Below are 21026 nucleotides of genomic sequence, written 5' to 3' on the forward strand. Positions count from 1 at the left end.
GGGGGGTGTTTACTCCCCGGGCGGTGGCGTGGCGGCGGCCGCAGCGGCTGAAGCTGAAGGTCCCACCGGCGGCGCTCTGCACCGCGGCACGACGGCGCGGCGCACCCCGCTCGCGTCTGGGGAGGGGAGCCGGGCGGGCCGGTGCTGATAAGGACCTCCAGGACTGTCCTGGCCAGGGGACGCCACAGGTCGCGGGGGTCGCACCCCGAGGCCGCCGCGGTCTGGCAACGGCGGACCGGAGCGTCCGCCCGCTCAATCCAAAGTGCAGTTTTATTTTGGTGGCTGTGACCGTGGCGAGCGGGTGTTCGACGGGGAAGGGGTGTGCGGCGGGCAGGGCGGGGTGCTCCCGGCGGCGGGGCTGTGCGTGGACGCCGGCGCAAGTGCGGCGCTGGTGCGGGGCGCGACGCAGCGCGATCGGGGCGGGGCAGGGCGGGGCGAGGCGGGGCGAGGCGGGACGGGGGCTGGCGTGGAGGGGGATGGCGGCGTGACCGGCGGCCGGGCGAGGCGGGACGGGGGGCCCTCCGCGGGCCCGCGCTGTGGCCGGTTCCGTCAAATCATCAAGAGGTGTCGGCGCGCGCCGCGACGCCCAGTACGCGTTTGTTTTTGGTCGTATCGAGGCTTATCTCAGCGTCCCTTCTCTCACCGGCCTCTCCGCGGAGCACCGACGGCATAAGTCGGCCGCGTTTAGTCGTGTTTAGTCCCAGTGGCGCTTACCACAGCTGCTCGCTCTCGCGCCAGCTGCCACCTGTCGCTCCCGCACCTGTGCGCCTCCGACACCGTCGCCCCCGTGGAGTACCTCACTGCGCAGTCAGCAAGCCGGGCTGGAGGACACCGCCAGGATGACGACGACGTGCCTCCCCTCCCGCCGGAGCCGGTCGGCCAGCATGCTCGCGCACCTGCTCGAGTGCGCGCCTGTGCTCCTGCTGCTCCTGCTGCTGCTCGCTCCCAGCGGCTCAGGTAAGCGCCGTGTGCCCGGAGAGTCTGCCTTGCCAACAGCGCGTTTTCACCGCGAAAGAAAAGAAGAAATATGCGGCGTCAGCGGCCTGGATTCAGAGTTCGACGCCTCGCGCCCCGACGCAGTTGCGAACGCATCACTTTTTTGCTCGTACACCTGCACTTTTCGAGGTGCATGCGGCCGGTGCAAGGCCGAGAGGAAGAAGACGTCGTTCACTTCTCCGAGATATTCCGGGATACTAATTAGTTAAGGCAACTGTGTACGCGCGTATTAAGTGCTGCGACATAGGCGGAGTTGCGCGTAAGTGACGCACCGGCGCCTGTATATCGATACAGCTTAAACGTACTGACGTATATCGCAAGCGCAGCAAAACTAAAGAAAAATAATAATGATGCCAAGCTGAAAAAAAATGTTGTCAGCACACCGTGTTGTCAATGGCGAGTAGTGAATCAAAGTGTTTCCCGACCTTCCCCACGGATACGACTCATGAATAAACAGTCTATTAGTGACTCTCGGCGTGTCGCATCGCCCGTGACTGCTGCACAACCGTGCATCGGCGAGATGATACTTTGTTGCCAATATTTGTCTTTCATCGTGCCCCAGCATTTACGGCTTCTCTCCTCCAATACAACGTCTCACGTTAGGATTTGTTTTTCTTCGAGCTGGACGTGAAGCCTTCTTGCAAAATAATGCATCATTCCCTAGTTTCGTGGGGGTTCTCTTAATTACAAGGCACCTGATAAACTCAAATAGATTCTTTTCTTTATAAATAAATTGTTTCAAAGTCGGGGAAGTTTATCAAAATTTTACTTATTCCTTCAGAGTGCTTAGAATCACAATTAAAAATCACACTTTGTTTTTACCATGCTGCATTGAGAAAGGGCCTGGTCCCGTCCGAGGTTAAAGAACTCCTGGTGCTGACGGCCGCATCTCAAGCTAAGCTGTGAGAGCGAGGCGGTGCCAACTGCTCGGGGCTTGGACTTACCCCTCTTCACTCCTCACGTGACAGGTTTCGCCGTCCACCACCGGCACCCCCATCCCCACCACCTACGACACCACGGCCACCACCACCCGATGTCCCCGGAGTCCACCGTGTCCCCGGAGCATGCATCCTCCCCGCCGCCCATTAACGCGGAGGCCGTGGCCGTGGACGCCCTCCTGGAGGCCGTCAAGGCCGCCGATCTGAACGACGCCGCCTGGGGCCCCGCGGCCAACGACGTGGACGACGGCGTGCCGCTGTTCATGAAGCTCCTCCTGCGCGACACGGAGATGGGCGCCATCTTCAGCGAGTTCAGCCAGCCGGTGGCGGCGGCGCCTGTTCCGGGCTCCAGCAGGAACAAGACGCTCGCGAGCTGCGTGCAGCCTTCCAGGGTGACCGTTGGTGAGTACGGAGGGAAGCTGTTCCCCGAGGGCCTCCGACCTTCTCGTCGTCGTGGTGGTGCTGACCAGCCTCCCTATGACCCACAGGCCGCGCCGGCGCCATGGTCGTGGAGTTCCCCAAGGACAGCGGTGGCAGTGGCGACGGCGGGTGGTGGCTCGTGCTGTCCACGCAGCCGGGCGCCGCCGACCTCTTCGAAGCCACCGTGTCCGTGTACCTGAGCGACGCCCAGGACCTCAAGCTCCTCGCCGCGCACCCGCTACCCAACGCCACCTTCCTCGCCGTCGACGTCACCAAAGCGGTGAGTTAAACACAAGCCGTGGACTGGGCCAAGCAGAGCGACTCCGTGCGCGGCGACAGAAAATAAACAAACAAACAATCATGAGCGCCCTACGTCATCGGCCTGATCGGCAAAACTGGCTCAAATCTATTTTATTGGATTCGCAAGCGGTCTGTTTTTTTTTGTCGCATCTCGTTCGACCGTTGTCGTCATGGGAGAAACGCGCGAAAGATTAAGTAAAAAAGGACATGACGCCACGTGCCTCAATACGGGTTCACGCACGTCACTCGGAGGGTAAGTGAACCGGTGTGTGCGAGCAGGCGATGTGCCCCACTCCCTCCGCATCACGCCACTCTCCTGACGTGAGCGGCCCGGGAGAGAGGCGGGGCACGAGGGGTGCCCAACTCGAAAAAATCGTGTACACCTGATTACCAAAAAGTGAAGATTACCAGGGATTACCAGAGACTACCGAAGATTACCGAAGATTACCCATGATTACCAAGGGTTTCCGAAGATTACTGCTGACAAAAGATTACCAGAGATTACGAAAGATTGCCATTGATTACCACAGATTACCAGTGATTCCCAAAGAATACCAGCGATTCCCAAGGATTACCAGTGATTACCAAAGATTACCAGTGATTACCAAAGATTTCTAGGAATTTCCTTGCTGGATTACTAAGTGATTACCAAAGATTACCTGGTGATTACCAACGATTACCTGGTGATTACCAACGATTACCTAGTGATTACCATGGATTACCTAGTGATTACCATGGATTACCGGCGATTACCATGGATTACCGGCGATTACCGAGGATTACCGGTGATTACCAAGGATTACCGGCGATTACCAATGATTACCGGCGATTACCAATGATTACCGGTGATTACCAGGGATTACCTACTCTGTGTACACCTGATTACCTCAGTTGGGCACCCCTCGGCGGGGCATTAATAAATTAAACCTGTGCCACCTTACGCTCCTGCTGTGTTCGTAACCTGTGGCGGAGCTGCTCGACCCTCGTCACCATAAAAAGATCGAATCAGCGTCAAAGTGTCTGGTTTTCTGGACGAGAGTCTGGCCTTAAATGCGACCAAAATCATGAAATATCAGGTGGCTGGAAAAACTCGTCGGGTGATGTATTTGTACTGCGTCGCATGCAGGCGTTGTGGGCGGGCTGTGTGAGCCGTTCATGACTATGGCGCCTTACGGCCCGAGCGAGGAGGCAACCCGCCCGCATACGTGCTTGGCGGTACAGCATAACTGGCGGCCGTCGGGGGGCTTTCAGCCAGAGCCGGCCGGTCCGGCCCCGCCTGCCCTGCCGCCGGCTGATGGAGTGTCTGCCACGCTACTCCAGGTGTTCACCCGCCTTGTCTTTGCAGATGCTCGAGCTGGGGGGCTCCTGGCCGCGGCTCGTGGTGGACGTGACGTCGCCGAGGACCGCCGCGGGCGCGGCGAGCGCCGCCACCACGCTGGAGGTGGCGGGCTGGGAGCGCGGGCCGCTGCTCGTCCGCGCGCTCGACTGGGGGGAGGACGCCACTTCACAAGGTATGTAGTCACCGATGATACGAACCCCTAAGAATGTGTCGCCGAGAGGGAAACGGCCGGCCCCTCGAGTCTCGAGTGGCGGCGCGCCCGCGAAGAGTGGGTCGGTTACCTGGCGGAGACCGCTCCCCGGCATGAGCGCTCAGCACGCAGAGTGACATATGCTATTTACAGCTAAGCTGCGACGTGTAAAGCGTTATTGAAGTCAGCAAATCAGGAAGAGAGAGATAGGGGGCTTGGCCCATCTCTCTCTTTCTCTCCCTCTCCCTCGCACCCACTCTTGGAACCATTATACTCACTCTGTCCCGGACTACTAGCAGCCCGTCGGGGAGGGGGAGGGTGGCGTGATCGGCGGCCTTGGGCTTATCTCGAACACTTGGTGTGGGGGTTGCGCCTGCGAGAGAGAGAGAGAAAGAGAGAGAGAGAGAGGGGCGAGGCGACAGGTGTCTGACTGCCCCGCTTTGCACCTGCGACAGGCGGCTCCGGGATGCGGGTCTGGAGCGACGTGCCCGAGGACCTGATGCACCCCCCGCGCGTGCGCACCCGGCGGCGCTCCCACCGCAAGAGCGCCACCACCACGGAGGGGCCCGCCTTCACCTCGGCCGAGAACCCGCTGCAGAGTGAGTGTCAAACGGCTGCGCCTGCTGCCTGGGCCTGTGTGCCTGTGGGCTGGACGACGACATGGCATGACCACGGGTCTCACGGTGCCGCCCCGCCTATCTCCCCAGGTGCGGCCCGGTCGGACATCCATCGGGACGGCGGCGAGCAGGACGCGGCCGACGGCGACGCCTTCTGCCACCTGGAGTCGTGGACCGTGTCGCTGGAGGACCTGGGCTGGCCCTTCATCGTGGCGCCGCTCACCTTCAACATCAACTTCTGTGCGGGCCGCTGCCCGCCGTCGGCGCTCGGCGAGAAGCGCTACAACGCCAGCATGAACGCCATCGCCAGGACGTACATCAAGCTGCACAGGTCAGTGAGCCATCGCGACATGGCACCGGGACGACGACGACGTCCAAATCGACCAGTTGGTTCTGAATTCAAAATTTTGACCTGGTTGTGCTATTGGACATTTCGGTGAAAGGAGGCCGCATAGCGTCTGTTTCCTTCATACCGCTGATTGGTCAAGTCTGACGTCAGTGACGTGGTCAGCCAATGAGCGCGCAGGAGGAAACAGATCTTTTCTGTGGAATACCTCTTCACGCCTCTCTCGCGCGCGCCTGTGTGTGTGTACGACCCGCTCACGCTGCCGTTCTGCTTCCAGGGCTGCGAAGGCCAGCGCCGGCACCAGTGCGGACGATGGCGCTAACATCCCGGCCGCGCAGTGCGTCCCCATCCGCTTCAAGCCCATCGCGCTCCTGATGAGGCAGAACGACGGCAGCATCGACCTGTTCACGAGCTACGACCTGAGCGCCGACCGCTGCGGCTGTCGGTAGGCGCGCCCGCAGCCCGTCCGCGCGCGCCCCAGTCCAGGAGGGGAGGGACGTCATCCCGCGGACAAGGACCGCTGTCGTTTTAATTTGGGCCAGAGCCAATAATCAGATAGGCTTGCCTGGTTATGCTAGTCATTTGAGAGTCGCCGCCGCCCGGCGCCGGGCGTAGCGCGCAGGTGCCGCCGCACCGCCCGCTTCAAGGTCGTCCCAAGGCCGTAGGGAAGACCGCCGGGGATTGTCTTGGGTGGAAGGCTCGCCGGGCGGCGTCCAGAAGTGAGGACATCTGTGGCGGAGAGCGATGAATTTCATTTAAGTTAAGAAGTGAAATTAATGATACCGTAAGCTGCTTTTGGTGGAGTGGATTAAGTACAAATGATAGTTGTAAGCACATTTCGATCATAAGTTGATCAGAGATAGTCCTCTGATTTTTAGTTAGATACTTACAGTGATTAATTGATATGTGAAGTTAGATTTTATCACCTCTCAGGAGAATACAGTATTTTGTCATTTTGTCATGTGTATATATAAACCATTGCCTGTGTCGCACGAGTTATCGTTTCATTACGAATAAAACTTGCCCGTACCTGTAACATGTCCTCATATTTTTGGCTGAACTCCTGGTTTTAAATCAATTGATTCAGACGTTCATTCAGCCTCGCTAAATTATCGTATAACATTTCTACGATTTCTACACTAATGAATACACAAGAATACACCAAGTACACGCCTGCCGCACTCATTCGAGCAGGTGGCGCCAATGGGCGCCAATGAAGACATTCTCATATTCTACATGACGACCTAATGTTCCCTTATGTTTCTCATCCTGTTTCTGTCTCGGTTAGGAAAAAAAACACAAAAAAAATCCTAGACGTCGATCGTCCGTCCAGCACGTCAATCTGTTGTAACCTTTGTGTTTATCATCGTTCTATTTAAAATTTGCACTCTCAAAAAATGACGTCTGTCAGGCGACCTGAACATTTGGCACCTCCTGAAGTGGTCAGTGTCTTATTTCAAACGTTCAACCTCCTTTGTTGTGAACCGCGTGTAGTGTGAGGTTATAATGTCTCCACCTGACTTTAATCCATTGATTCTAATTTTCAGTTTTATAATGATACTGAAGCCAAAAAGTATTCACAAAAGTAGGTTAAGATACATGTCAAAACATTCACCCTCTGTCGTACACATTTGTCATTGAGACCTCTTTTTTGACAAACAATGTATTTTGCAGTTCACGAATAATTGAAATTCAAGAGCAGATGAGTGAGCGTGCCCTAGAACTTCTTACGCTTCCAGAAGATGAACCCTGTTACGTTCTGGATATTGGTTGCGGGTCAGGCCTTAGTGGATCTGTTCTCGACGAGCAAGGGCACTTTTGGGTTGGTGTTGATATCTCTTCAGCAATGCTTGGCAAGTATTAGTTATACAAACTATTGTTAAAGCTAATTTCCTTATGAAGGTTTCTGAAGCTCCTTTACATCCGTTACTCATTTTACAGATGTAGCTCAAGATCGAGAAGTTGAAGGAGATCTTATTCTTGGTGACATGGGAGAGGGGATGCCGTTCAGAGCTGGCACATTTGATGGGGCCATCAGTATAAGTGCTCTCCAATGGCTTTGTAATGCTGATAAGACACACCACAACCCCGTAAAACGGCTGTACAAATTTTTCAGTACCCTAAATGCATGCTTGGTAAGACAGCTTAGCTCATCTTTTCATAATCGTGCAACTTATATTTTGTTTGAAGCTGGTTAACCATTTTGTGTCCGATTAATTTCAGAGTCGTACAGGTCGAGCTGTATTTCAATTCTATCCAGAAAATTCAAACCAAGTTGAATTAATAACATCACAGGCTATGAAAGCTGGTTTTTATGGTGGTGTTGTTGTGGACTATCCAAACAGTACAAAGGCCAAAAAATTCTTCCTTGTTTTGATGACAGGTGGTAACATGCCATTACCCAAAGCCCTTGGTACTGATGGAGAGTCTAGCTCAGTGGCATACAGTAAAAAGAGGTGAGTGAGTTTAAACAATATCTGTAATTAAACTTTTACACAAATGTGTTCTACTTAAATTTCTTGTAATTCCTTAGGGAATTGGATAGAGCTCGGGGCTCTAAAGGAAAGTCATTGAAAAACTCTAGGGAATGGATTTTAGAAAAGAAAGAAAGGAGAAGAAGACAAGGAAGGAATACTCGAGCAGACACCAAATATACTGGGCGGAAACGTAGTGGCCGGTTTTAATTGTTTAGAGCTGATTCTGTTAAGAAATACCCTATTCTATTTTTTCAATCTTATATTTATCTCCAAAATATTTGGATGAAATTATAAAACATGGAAAATGTTTGGAAGAGTAAATTCCAAAGTAAATTCAACAACTTGTGCTGATTGTATTTAAAGTTTATTGTAATATGTAAAACAAACAAATAAATTTTCTTAAATAGCACAGTAACTTGCACAGTATTGCCAGTCAATGAATAAAAATAAAAATGTGGTAATCAACTTTGAGAAAAAGACTTCATATGAAAGTCATTCATTCATCTTCTTCAGAATTGTGCTTTGACACAAATTTTCTTACCTTTTTAATGAGTCCTGACATTGTTTCATACTTTCCAGTTGAATCAGGTAAATTTTCAAAGTTGATAACATCACAAATGTTCTTTGCAAATTTGTCAGCTGAAGGTAAACATAGGAATGGAGAGCTGACGAGAATAGGTGTGCCCAATGAGACAGATGTGACACTACCCAAATTAGGAGTGCTTGGAGTAGATGAGCTATCAGTTTTTCGTTCAGCAACTGGTGTAGATGGTGCAGAGCCCTCATTTAACAAACTTAGATTTTGACCGCTTAAACTGTTTGCAGGAGTTTCATCATCAAGTTTTGGCCTCTTAGAATCTGAAGATTTGGGTGAACCGGGCATGGGTCTTTTAACAGCCTGAAAAATTAGATTAGGTATGATAAGGTATAGAAATCTAACTAAGCTTTCATTTACTGAAGGAGGAAAAATATTAGTACTTTTAATGGTGTAGATGGACTTGAGCCTTCCTCAGCAGTATTGTTGTCCATTTCTTCACCCTGTAATAATGTAGATGGACCAGGAGATTCTGCTCTAGTGTCCTTTACTTCACCATCTGAAAAACAATGAATTTATAAGAGAGGTAATGTTAAGAAAAGACAATGCTCATCATAAAGGCAGTAAGAATAAAAGCTAAATAAAATCGTACCATCATCAGATGAAGCAGCATCTGCAAATAATGGAAGAAATTTGAAATGTAATTAGTAGGGAAATAAGAAAGACAAAACTCAGTTAAAATCTAACAACCATACCTTCTGAATCTAACTCCATATCGTCAAGAAGAAGGAGAGAGCCCTTTTTATCAGGGGTCCCAGAAGTATCAGAGGTGTTCATTTTCCTCCTCTTGTAAGCTTTTACAGCTTTGCCTTGCCACATGGTTTTCATAAATTTAATACTATCTCGTTCAGCCATTGGTTTACTGTTCAACCTCTCAGTTTCCTGCAAATGAAGAGTACAGAACTATTATAGACAAAATCAAATACAAGAAATGCGGGATAAACAGAAGAAACAGATTATATTAGTAGAGGACTTATCCCTATAAGCAAGCAATACTTACATCGATGGTGTCTGGACCGCAAGGACAGTTAAACCCAGGGTATTCAATAATTTTCTTAAAATCGAATTTATCTTTGGCTCCCTCAGATACAATTTCCCCAGATTCAAACCCTGACTCTGCCACTTCTATAAAATAAAAAAAAATAAAAAAATGTAGAAGTTGTAAATTAAGTTATGAATTTTAGACTTTGAACAACACTTACCTTGACCTTGCGAATCAAAGAGAGTCAGACCAGAATGAGTTACTCTGGCTTCTTCAACCCAACCTGGAGGGTACCCAAGAGTTCTCATGCGGTAAATGTGACGAGGCAACTGATTTCTCTGTAAACCAAGTGCCCTATACAATTTTTTACTTATTCTACCAGCTACTATATGTGGATATTTCTGATCCGAATCCAAATGATAACGACTGAAAATAAGACATAGAATATTCAGTTAAGTACTAGCTTTGGATGTAATTAGTTCAACAAAGACAGAAATTTGTACCTTGCTTTAGGTCGGGGTCCCTGTTTGCTCTGAAATATTAATCGGTTCCGATTAATAGCTTCGTGATCTCTTGGTGCTTTACACTCGCGAAGAGAATGCTCTCCATTACAGTTCCAGCATGAATTTTGAGGGGGTTTGGGTCGTTTGGGCTTAGTATCAACATCTTCTTTCTTTTGCACTTGCAAAACTTCACTGAATTTCTGTAATACAGGTAATGTAGTATAAAAACACAAGAAATAGAGCATTTATGAATAAAAAAAGACATTATAAGGCATGATGCCAATTTACAATAGTACAGTAGGAGTGGCAAAAGAAAACCATAACCTATCAATCAAAACAATGTACCAGGATGAATGAAAGAATTGCTCACCGTATCGTAAGCAGGAGTGTCCAGATTGCTTTTGACTACCGCAGGTGTGCTGTCAATCACAAATAAATCACTGAAATCGGTGTCGTTGGACAATTCGCCGTCTTCTTGAGCATTTAGATCAGCAGGACTCCCGGGACTTTCCCCCATAGTGACACCTGAGGTAAAAAAATATAGAAAACTAAGGCCAGGACAAAACATATTTAAACGTGTCACTTAAAGGCGTACGAAAGGCACTTACAGATATAATTTTTTCAGCAAGATGGTAGAACAATGCAGCATAAATGCTTAAACCCCAAGTTTACATTTGATGCCTGCTTTCTTGACTTGAATCAAACATCAATAATAACAACAAAACAGCAAACAAAAACAAGAAAAGATGAAAAATTTGTGATGCTCTTTTTTCTCTCCATGGGAACCGATAGGCCCCGCAGACAACAAAATGCCGTTTCTGAAAAAATTCAAAGCTTGCCCCGAATGGAAACGAAAGGAACAGATAACATACAAATCCGGTTCAAGGCACACTGTTTATTTCCTGAACGGTGATAGACACGTCGGTGATTGGTTGAACAACCGCAAGGAAGGTGAGCCAAGTCGAACGCCTGCTAGATAGGCAGCCCACTATACTTCAGAGCACGCTAAGCTGTATCGTGCACCCATCATTTAATAAAGGTGCATTACATGTTTGCGCTCAACCAGGCAAAGGGGCTGAGTTAACTCGAAACGGGTACTTGTACGAGGGAGACTTTTCCGACGAACTTCGACACGGACATGGGGTGCTCAGCAAGCAGATGGAAGACGGCTCACTGAGGCTCGTGTATAGCGGCGAGTGGCAGCGCGGGAAACGTCACGTAGGTGTCGCGAGAGGTACCTTAGAGGCACCCAACGGTGAGGTGTTTACGCAGTCTCGACATCCTGCTCGCTCGCAGGGCTGGGGCATCGGGCGGGGCGCGGACGGCACCTGGTACGAGGGGTGCTGGCAGGCCGGCCGGCGCGCCGGGGAAGGCCGCGTGTGGCTGCCCGACGGCGCATTCTACCACGGCGAGTGGATGGACGACAAGTTCCACGGACATGGCATTCTCGTACAACGTAAAACCTAGGCGATTTGGAACGCATCTATCTGCAGGGAAGTGCCAGTGGCAGTGAGTAACAATGGTGCGACTGCTTTCCTCAGCAAACGGGAACTGCTTCGACGGCGAGTTCCACGGCGGGCTAAAGCACGGGCGGGGGTGCTACTACCATAAGGACAGCGGACACGTGCAGGAAGGCGTCTGGGACGAGGACGTTTGTGTGTCGAGTACAATGCAGCCCTCATCCCCCGCCGCATCCACAAAGACTCTTCCACCGGTAAGTTATTTTCGTCTAAAATATGAGGGCCCATACCGCCATTCAAACCCAACATTCTTGAATTTACCCGCTTATGCTGCTGCAGAATGAGCTGCTCAACCCCGATGCTGTGGCAGAGGAAAGCCAAAAGGGAGCCCTGCAGAAAATTCGTTCCAAAAGTGCACAGAACAACGGATCAACTACGTGACACGCGAGCGGATGTAGGATAACAGCACACCAAATTTTAAAGAACATCATTATTTATTTATTGTTGCCAATCACAGAATATATTTGAGTCCTTAAAACAGATTTTTCCTGATGGAAGGAAGTTAGAATACCAAACAGAGTACGTAACAATGAACCAAGGCAAAGATGTGTATACCTTCATGAATCTTAATTACTTAAAGGTATCTGGTACAGGTTGAAGAGAACTAGATAAACTCTCTAAGTTACAGAAATTTGTAATTAAATAAACTCATTGCAAAATTACGTAAAATGTTTGAACTTTTTGGCATCACATACAAAATTAGTCATGCGGCAAAGTTAGATGGTGGTAGGTGATGTAAGAAGATGGATAAATTCAATCACATTCAAAACTTCAAATTGTACATTGATATTACAATCAAACAAGGTTTTTGGTAGCTCTGCAAAGGAGAACCTCTTCCGTCACCCCAAACTATTAAGTAGAAACATGACACTTTTTTAATACTGGTAGAACAAACTAGCTTTTCTTTTAAAAAAACAAACAACAATCCAATGTTACCTTACATTAAAGAGACGACTTATGGAGTGAAAATATAATGGCAAGTTGAAAATGTTAAATCTTAAGTACAAAAGATTTAAAGAAACGATACTTTTAGTAATAATCATTTACATTTTCCTGTATTAGAAAGGCAAACGACAGCCTTCACCAGAAAATAATGGGATACATTTGTACTCATAGATCCACTACCAAGAGAGCACCATTGATCGTAAAGAAAAGTAAAGTGAATAATTGTACCAAAATGAAACACCAAACACAATTGAAAGAAACAAAATAAAACAGTCAAAAGTGTTCTGCCACAATGACATGATTTAATTTAGAATTCCACAAGACAATTTTCTTTTTCACTTTTCAAAGGGTCAAATGACTCTGGCCATCAAAAAAAATATTTGTAAAGTTCAACACAATATCATGCTATCCATATCTCTCATCATAAAAACATAAAGTTAAAAAAAAATCTCAAGTAATAACACGTCAATCATCAATCACAGTCCCAAACATGAAGAAATTAGCAAGCACTATCAATTAGTCATGATTGCTCAATTCTGGGTTAAATATAGATAGTAAGTTAGGAAACACTACTCTTGTGTTGTTTAAATCAAAGCATACCACAGGAATGCAGGAATGGGTTTACACAACTCAGTTCTAGGGAAGACAAATACAACAGTCTACCCTGAAAAACAAACTTACTCTCCTATTTTGTATATTAAATTTAACAATTTCAAATAAGTTTGTAGAGCAGGAACTTAAAAATACAAAACAAAAACAACAAAATGACTTTTACCAAACACCAACTGATTTTGAGCATTGATTTTATAAATCAATAAAAATAAACAGCAAGTAGACATCAACTAGGGAAAGCAACCCAATGATGGCCATTTTCAGAGATAGGCCTACCAATTGCTAGCCACCTCTTTTTTTTTTAAAGCAAAGAAAACAGCCAGGAGTAGTAGGGGGGCACAAAAAATCGAGAGCTCTACCTGTTGCAACACAAAGCTCAAATCTGAAAGTAAACCGTGACATTGTGATTCCAGACAAATGGTCATCACTGGGCAGCTGCAGTTGCCACATGAGGCACTTTACCCTATGCGTTTAAATATATGCAGTGCAATTTTTTTCTAGTCAACTTCATTGCTTTTTAAAACTAGAAAGCAAGCAGAGTGAAAACCCACAAACGCAAAAGAAAAACGAAACACTAAAGAAAGACCAATATAAATATGAGATTCTCTAGTAAATGCTAAAGTAATTGTAGTTTCAAGTACGTCACAAATTTACAGACAAAACAAAACAAAAAAATATGGGGAAATGAAAGAATTATTATGTACTAAGATCTTAGTGAAGATTTGATAATCTTCAACATAATTAACTAATGTCTTTCTGAGCAAGAATAACAAACATGTACCACCATGCTGGGTGGAGGGAAGACTACCAACATAGGTGAATACATACACAAATTTAAAAAAAATCATCCTACTCATGTTTTGGCTTAAGGAGGGTGGTCAAAGAAGCATCTACAATGCATTAAAAATCATCTTAAACTTAGAGACTAAAAATTAAAATACTTAACATGTAGATAAGGGCTTGAAGGTGGTCAGAGAAGGACATGAAGAGAGCAACAACAGAGAACGATTCAACATAAGAAATATCATGTTAAGACATCAGTACAAAGAGAGGGGGCCTTTTGAATACTCAAAAACACTTCTAAAAGCAAGATAAAGATTATGGGAAGGAAGAGCCTTCCTAATAAATCTGTATTTAACAACTATTCTATGAAAAAGAAGTGTGGCATTTAAGAACAAAAGAGTTGCTGTAATATACAGGTTTGATCCTTTAGTGTAGATTTGGTTTTAGAAGGACTCATAGGATTAACTGAACTGTATTATTTTATGACACAAATAAAACCTTCCATATCCAGGTTAGATAAAAAAACTTACTACACAATCAAACGTGCACAAAAATAGAACAGAAATACACAAGCATATTTAATATGAGAGGTCAATACATTCAATTTGATAAATTTAATAAGTAATAAAAAAAAAATACAATAACAACAAAAAACAATTTCTTAACCGATTGCAAAAGGTAACAATACCTTCAATACGTCTCACACACAGAATTTTGACACTTAAAGTACCACAACATTTTCTTTAAAAATCATGAACAATTGGAATGCATGCCTCAGTCCAACTGAATGAAAGTTCCATTTCAAATGTATCAACTCACATTTCTGAATTTGAGAGTAAAGGGATATATGGTTTAGGTGAACACAATAAAAATCTGTAAGTACTTTTCCTAAACTTTGAGAAGAACCTTTCTTTCCCAATGAGCCTGTGATGAAAGAGCAACCCCTATTCAACACTTCAGCGACAGTTTTCTGTAATCGAGTCTTAAAACACAAGAAGCAGCAGAAAAGAAAGTCACACAACTTGGGTTGAGTTCAGTAAGCTGATGCCATTGGCTCTACCCTCAAGGTCCCCTGCTTCAATTTGTTCTTTTAACAGTTCTAACTCTCTTATTCCTGAGGCTGTCACTTCATACTTGTGACTAACAAGAGATCGATAAAAGTGAAAAGCAAAGGCCATAAAAATTATAAGAACAGGGATAAGTAAAATACAGGCAGACCATGCTGCAATTTGAGAAAAGTCATAAAATTTAACCCAACAAAGAATAGCTATTTCACACAGAAACAGTAGTAGCCCTAAAAGAGTAGAAAAGGCCCAGGCTGTCTCAATATACCTAGAGGAAAGAAAACAGATGGTTATAGGATGCATGTCTTGGTATATAAGAATCAAACAGAGGAAATAAACTTTTCTTACCAGTGAAGTCTTTCATGAGGGGATTCATGAACTAAACTAATTGAATGCATGTTACACACAGCATCTATATTAGGGAGTATGCAGGTGCTAATCATTAATGCCAACATATGAACTGCAACCAAGAGAGTTGTGCACACTGCAAAAGCAATGAGCATCTCTTGTGGAACCTTGGTATTGTCACTTAGCTGCACTTCAACCATAGCAACCTTTAAAGAAGACAAGAGACAGGTACCATTTTATTTTGAACACAAAAACAAAAAACTAAGGATTCCAACATATTATTTCAAAACTTACCATGGCAAAACCTGACAAAAGAGCCGAGGTTTTGCTGGAAGCCTTAAGTTTAGCTCGGGAAAGCTGAAGCTTCCGCCAAGAGAGAAACCCTGGTGTATGCAGTCCATCTCCAGACTGCGACATTCTTCCCTGCGAGCACATAAGTCATTCATTTTATTTAATTGAAGGTAACCAATATCCATGACATTAACTTTGCTCAAAACAGTGCACACTTAGATGGTGCACACCCAACATGCAACAGGCCAATTTTTAATTTGGGAATGCACAGTAAAGAAATTGCAGTCAAATAGTTAAATGTTAGATTGTAATCTAGAGAACAATAAAAGAAAAGGGATATTTTGCTGAAAATTTGAAATACATAAATACATGAACAAAAAGAAAAAAATTGCAAATTATTTTGTCCCCCCACTCCCACACCCCGGAATACGATCAAATATCACTCAGTATGTCAACCAACACCATCACCTCTCCCACTTCAAGCAAGTCTCACAACAGAAAGCTATGCATAGTAAGTAGGATACCAATCAGTAGTTCACCAAATGCAGAAAAATAAATTAAAATAAATATAAAAAATAAAAGCTTGAAAATGTTATAGGGGTCAGGTTGAATGACTGTCATTAGAATACACTCGGTTAAAACGAAAAAAATAGCACAACAAAGCATAGAAGCCATTTTTTTAGATGCTTACTGAACTACAATCTGTAAGGGAGAGAAGAAGAATGATTCTAAAGTCACAATGGGAGTCTGATTTTCCACTTTCATTCACTAATTACGTTTGAAAATGGTATTACCGTAGTAAGAATACCTGACATTTTAGTAATATGGCCCAAATATTTACACATACGGGCATAGTTAAACTTGTTGCTTTATCAATAAAATGGCACACATGTAATGAAAATTCACCCATTGCAATTAAGCCCAATATGTATATAAGAATAAGAAATAGACAGCTGGGAAGACATTTCATCCTACAAGGAATAGTTAAAAAGCGAATAGTTACCTCCTCAGCTGCGTTCATAGTGTCGAGCGGGAAATCACTGCACAAAATATGATGTACTCAATCAGTAAAGGTTGGACAGGAAAGGAAAACACAAGAGTAAAAATAAAAAACAAACAAAAATTACAATAAAAACAATAAACCTCCTGATATTTTAAAATTGATGGTGCTCCCTAAAGGGATTGAAGATATGATGATGTTATATGGATAGTTATACACAATTAATACGAGGCTACTCAAACAATTACTGACTTGGCATGACCCAGCTGATAATAAAAAATACAAAAACAACCAAACAGGCAGTGACAGCAACTTTATTAAAATAAAAAAAAAGAAGAAGAAAGGTTGCTAATAAATAATTAAGGCAAATTGAAAACTAATTAAAAGCTTCAACCGCATGGGTGTCCAGCAAAATACGCCATGCAGCAAGAAAAACACCAGCATCGTTGCTGAACTGCATCATAAAAACTACCAATTTTCTTTCAAATAGGGAAAATACCTTCCTCGACGCAGATTTACACGCGACAACCCGATGGGACTTCACATCACAACCTCAACAGCACTTTTGACTGGCGAATCTACATGACGCACCCCAGCCAACCGCACCACCCTTCCCTGGGCCTTACTTCTGAGTCAACCAACAAGTGCCCACCCCACACAGCCCGACCGACCGGCCAGCCGGCCGGCCACTCCCCCGAGTCAACATCAACACCCCCTCTCGACACTTACGGGTTGGTCTGCGACCGGGTCCTGCTCCGGCCCGACATGGAGCCGGCCCTTGCCGCGCCGCCCTGCTGCCCCTGCCCGGGGGAAGGACCAGCCCCGGCCCCAGCCCCGGGCCCAGCCCCCGGCCCGCTGCTCTGGCGCCGGCCCGGGCGGCCTCGGTCGGGCATGGCTGCGCTGCTACAGAGCTGCAGGCGCCGCCGCGACGCCACGAAGCGGCGCTATGCGCGAATTGACGCGACACCGTGCCGACGGGCCGCAAGGCCGAGACGAATCACCCGGGGCAGTGCGGCCCGGGCCGGGGGGCGCCGGGGCAGGCAGGGCCAAGGCCCGTCCCGTCGCAGCCACAGCGGCCGCGGCGCGCGGACGCGGACAACGTGGGCGGTGATTCGGTGCCAAGCCCTGGTGGGACGGGACCCGAGAGGAGGGGTCGGCATAGACTGACTGCCAGGTCGCGAGAGCAGGCCCCTCTGTTAGCCCCCCTCCCCCCTCCTCACCCTCCCCTCCGCAGAGGCCCGCGAGACGCGAGGACCGTCGGAGGCCTCGTGCCCGTGGCCTGGTCCTGGTCCTGGTCACACACACTCGAAGAACCCTCGAATTCCAAGCCAGACTGGGGTAAGAGGGGGTCACCCCCCCCCCCCCCCCCCCCCCCCCCCCCCCCCCCCCCGCGCCCAACACAAAGTGGGGGAGGGAAACGCCTGCGGGGTAGGCAACACCTGCTCGCCTTTAACCATAACGTGCTGCTGGGCTGTTGGTCTGAGCTACGTTCCATGAAGAGAAGAGAATAGATTTTAACCAGGTCATTTCCCCTTCACCTACACCCCCCTTCCCACCACCACCACGCCCCGGTGCCGAATGACCAGACTGACGGTGCCTTCCCTAAACATGGCCGCCGGGCCGGCTGGGCTGGTACAGAGCAGACGCCTTAATTCACGTCATGCTGCTTAGTTTGGGGGTAATCCGGGCAGCACGGCACGTAAACGCACGCGCAACGACTGCTGAAGCACGCAATGGCATGTGGCGGAGCGCGGTACATGCGGAGAAACACAGGACGACATGGAGATGACGGGAGTACGACACGACGAGACGGTGGGCGAGAGGCGAGGGTTGAGGGTTGAGTGAAATCTGAAGTGGGCCAAGACGGGACGATCTGTGTAGTAACTAGATCGACAACTTATCGTTGATCATGCAGGAGAGAAACACAACGGTCAACATAAATGAAATGTCCCTAAGTCATTTTGCCTGCAGGAGTCCTATTCCTTGTCTGGCCATGCAGTTCTAGAGGCATGCCGAAGAGTAACATGCCAATGAGAACCCGAAGTACATTGCACCCCAACCTCCATTAGCTGAGAGGGAGAGTACGAACAGCAAAACTTCGCAGAGAGCTTCACGTCCCCTCCCGGACACAATAAGCACGTGACTCTTGAACTTTGACCACAAAGAAGCTCAGAATGGGTTCTCAGAAAGAATAGGTAATTTTATAAGACTGCAACAAGTGAGGCACGAAGAATCATATTGCAAAGAGAGAAACAAAGGGTGTTCAGTAGATATCAATATAAAAAATTGGTCTTACTGATTTAGTGCAATTTGGATATTTAAAAGATTATGAAAGGGAAACTCTGGGACACAAAGCTCTAGAACAACCAACATATAAATAATCCATGGGTTAAACAATCACTTACCGTTGGGATGGCGTAATGGTAGGGATCTCTTTCCCACGAAAAATTTTGTCCAAGTAAGTGGGGCGTCTCACCAGGGGCAAATACTGTGCGCCGGCCTGAGCTTGTGGACCAGGTTGACATGTGAGCTGGACTGAATTGTCTCTCCTGAAATTAAGATACGTTGGGTAAAGATAAGATATAAGGGTTGCTTTATTGATAAGGCAGAGCAATCAGTATAGAGCACACTATTCCGGATACAAGCACATAAAGATTAGCGATTCTGATAATAGAAAAATTATTTCAATCATTGTGTAATTTCACGTAATTACACAAGAATTTAGGACTACCGCTGTAACTAGAGCGGACAGGAGAGGTTAGGTGACATCGTTTGGATGGCAGATGGCTATTGACATACAAATAGATCAAAGTGGGATTCGAAGTGATCGATCCACGTAGATGGAAACGTACGTCAAAATTGTCAATTAAAAGGTCATAGATAGCAAACACAATGTCATTGCGGCCAGTTGCGGCCGTCAGGGTCAAACTAAGCATTTGGCAAGCAGACAACCACGTATATGTTCTTCATACAGCCACGATACAGCACTTTATTTGGGATAACGGTTGCTGCCTAGATAGTTTTGATACTTTTGATAAAAAGAGCATTAACTTACATTTACTACAGACAGAGTAAACACGAACAGTCATGTTTTCGGCAAGCAAAATTTAACACATAAATTTCAGTTGACAACACACACACACACAATCACAACTGTCTTCTGGTGTGTGTGTGTGTGCCTGCCTATCCGAAATAAACAAACATGCCATATGAAGCTATCGATGTCGCCTGGTACGTTGTTCCTCCAGCCGTAACTGAAGGAAGAAAAATTAGACAATAACGAAAATTTTGTATTAAGCGCGTGAGAAAGGATCGTTTAATATTAGAACTGACGGCCAAATCCCAGGCTCCACGCTGCATCTGCAGCGACTGCAGGTTGGCACGCCCGCTCCACAACGAAAGAACGCGCGCGCGAAATTCGAAGTCGCTCGCCGAAGCGGTCGGGCCAGAGGAGTGGAGGGGGTAATGCGCCGGGAACGAGATAAGCCGGGCGCTTGCGAAGAGGCGAAGAAGGTACATACGGCGTATTTTTTACACTCTTCTTGCCTCTCCAGATCACCTTAACTGTAAGGCAAGTAAACGCCCCCCCCCCTCCCAGCCTCCCCTGCGTCCGCCCCCAAGAACAAAGGGCAACTCGAACGGCGTCGATGTTCCCAGGGGGGCTTTAACTTATCAAGACGATGTGACATGTCACCGCCGCCCTCTGCCGCGCCCCGCCGCGCCCCGCCACGCCCCGCCACATCCCGCCACGCCCCGCCACGCCCCGCCACGCCCCGCAATGAGTGTTTGGTGGGGTGAGTGGAGATCTGCCCCTCTGCCGCATAAGTAGTCAGAGAGCCGACCTACTGAGAGCGGTGAGCTCGGCTGCGACATCCGCTGCTCCTGGAGGAGGGTCTCTGCGCCGGCACCTGCGGCTGCAGGGCATCTGTATAGCGTGGAAGACCGCGCCGCTTGCCTCTAGGCCTGCCTGTGAGCCTGCCTGTGGGCCTGCCTGTAGGCCTGCCTGTGAGCGCGCCCCGCCACCGAGCAAGAAAATCACAGCCCTGGTCGCGGACCGGTAAGTGGCAGGTGGCGATGCGGCGTGGCGTCGCACGCCGTGAGGACCACCACGAGTGGAGCGGCACGAACTCCTGTCCCACAACTGAATGTGTGTGGAGAAGGAGGGGGGGCAACAGGAAAATAAATGCATTGTTGTTGGGTCATTAGAGCAAATGATGACAACAGTGTAGAATGAAGATGTATGTCGTAGATTCGGCAAGGTGGCGACTTCTAATTTACTCTTCACACGGCTAAGTTGTGTTAACAGTCAAAATCCGGCGAGCCCCCCCCCCCCCCCCCGCTGTGGGGTAGTTGGTTAGGGAGGTTGGTGTGCGTGTGTGCGCGGGGGCCGACAGAGGAATACGCGAGCTAGCGCGGCGTAGCTAGGGCCTAACCGCATGCTGGCAGGTTGCCAGATTGGAAGCGGAAGTACCTAGACAAATGGAGCTGTACAGCAATTTGCGTATCTGGTCCTATTTTTCTTCCGGGCTTTGCGATTATTGGAACTTTGCTGACTCAAAGGATCAAATAATGGTAGTTTCGATTGAAATTTGTTGAGGGATTAAAATTCCCTAGGCGTCACAGACCAGACGCCCCTCTTTGGTGCTCACAAGCCCCCCCCCGCCCAGGGAAACGCCTGCGGGGTAGGCAACACCTGCTCGCCTTTAACCATAACGTGCTGCTGGGCTGTTGGTCTGAGCTACGTTCCATGAAGAGAAGAG

General features: G+C 47.6%; 6 protein-coding genes across 10 annotated transcripts in view; 4 read left to right on the plus strand and 2 right to left on the minus strand.

Moving 5' to 3' along the window:
• Positions 1-547: 547 nt before the first annotated feature.
• LOC113204831 (uncharacterized) lies at positions 548-6182 on the plus strand. The gene is made up of 7 exons (XM_026420157.2): positions 548-957; positions 1965-2336; positions 2423-2634; positions 4000-4165; positions 4639-4782; positions 4891-5131; positions 5424-6182. Exons 1-7 carry the CDS (start codon positions 840-842, stop codon positions 5593-5595), a joined length of 1425 nt encoding a protein of 474 aa, XP_026275942.2. The 5' UTR covers positions 548-839; the 3' UTR covers positions 5596-6182.
• Positions 5651-8038, plus strand: LOC113204774 (probable 18S rRNA (guanine-N(7))-methyltransferase). Of its 2 annotated transcripts, none has more exons than XM_052264189.1 (6): positions 5651-5930; positions 6694-6731; positions 6821-6999; positions 7088-7281; positions 7370-7602; positions 7680-8038. In XM_052264189.1, the coding sequence occupies exons 3-6, from the start codon at positions 6849-6851 to the stop codon at positions 7828-7830; spliced, it is 729 nt and encodes a 242-aa protein (XP_052120149.1). In that variant the 5' UTR covers positions 5651-5930; positions 6694-6731; positions 6821-6848; the 3' UTR covers positions 7831-8038. The 2 variants fall into 2 exon arrangements, with proteins under 2 accessions (XP_052120149.1, XP_026275854.1); XM_026420069.2 differs by lacking the exon at positions 5651-5930 and adding an exon at positions 6435-6588.
• LOC113204771 (zinc finger CCHC domain-containing protein 8 homolog) lies at positions 7972-10473 on the minus strand. Its single transcript, XM_026420065.2, has 9 exons — positions 10312-10473; positions 10074-10228; positions 9704-9903; positions 9421-9626; positions 9219-9343; positions 8914-9100; positions 8811-8831; positions 8602-8717; positions 7972-8521 (listed from the first exon to the last, which is right to left on the minus strand). The coding sequence occupies exons 2-9, from the start codon at positions 10218-10220 to the stop codon at positions 8120-8122; spliced, it is 1404 nt and encodes a 467-aa protein (XP_026275850.1). The 5' UTR covers positions 10221-10228; positions 10312-10473; the 3' UTR covers positions 7972-8119.
• On the plus strand, positions 10470-11738 carry LOC113204775 (MORN repeat-containing protein 3-like). The gene is made up of 5 exons (XM_026420070.2): positions 10470-10654; positions 10770-10921; positions 11000-11159; positions 11245-11417; positions 11503-11738. Exons 1-5 carry the CDS (start codon positions 10513-10515, stop codon positions 11602-11604), a joined length of 729 nt encoding a protein of 242 aa, XP_026275855.1. The 5' UTR covers positions 10470-10512; the 3' UTR covers positions 11605-11738.
• LOC113204772 (calcium release-activated calcium channel protein 1) lies at positions 11639-19466 on the minus strand. 4 transcript variants are annotated; one of them, XM_026420067.2, is made up of 6 exons: positions 19322-19466; positions 18672-18815; positions 16270-16306; positions 15270-15398; positions 14976-15181; positions 11639-14895 (listed from the first exon to the last, which is right to left on the minus strand). In XM_026420067.2, coding segments are annotated over exons 1-6 (837 nt in total). In that variant the 5' UTR covers positions 19324-19466; the 3' UTR covers positions 11639-14576. The 4 variants fall into 4 exon arrangements, with proteins under 4 accessions (XP_026275852.1, XP_026275853.1, XP_052120148.1 ...); XM_026420068.2 differs by lacking the exon at positions 16270-16306; XM_052264188.1 differs by lacking the exons at positions 16270-16306; positions 19322-19466 and adding an exon at positions 19119-19220.
• A 610-nt stretch (positions 19467-20076) lies between these two features.
• LOC113204778 (venom carboxylesterase-6-like) overlaps positions 20077-21026 on the plus strand; it is a 4832-nt gene continuing 3882 nt past the window's right edge. Inside the window, exon 1 of the mRNA XM_026420074.2 lies at positions 20077-20323. The gene's annotated coding sequence lies outside the window, so the exon portion shown is untranslated. The remainder of the gene's footprint in view (positions 20324-21026) is intronic.

The sequence above is a fragment of the Frankliniella occidentalis genome, unplaced genomic scaffold, assembly GCF_000697945.3.
Source record: "Frankliniella occidentalis isolate FOCC.00 unplaced genomic scaffold, Focc_3.1 Scaffold17, whole genome shotgun sequence".
In the NCBI taxonomy this organism is placed as follows: domain Eukaryota; kingdom Metazoa; phylum Arthropoda; class Insecta; order Thysanoptera; family Thripidae; genus Frankliniella; species Frankliniella occidentalis.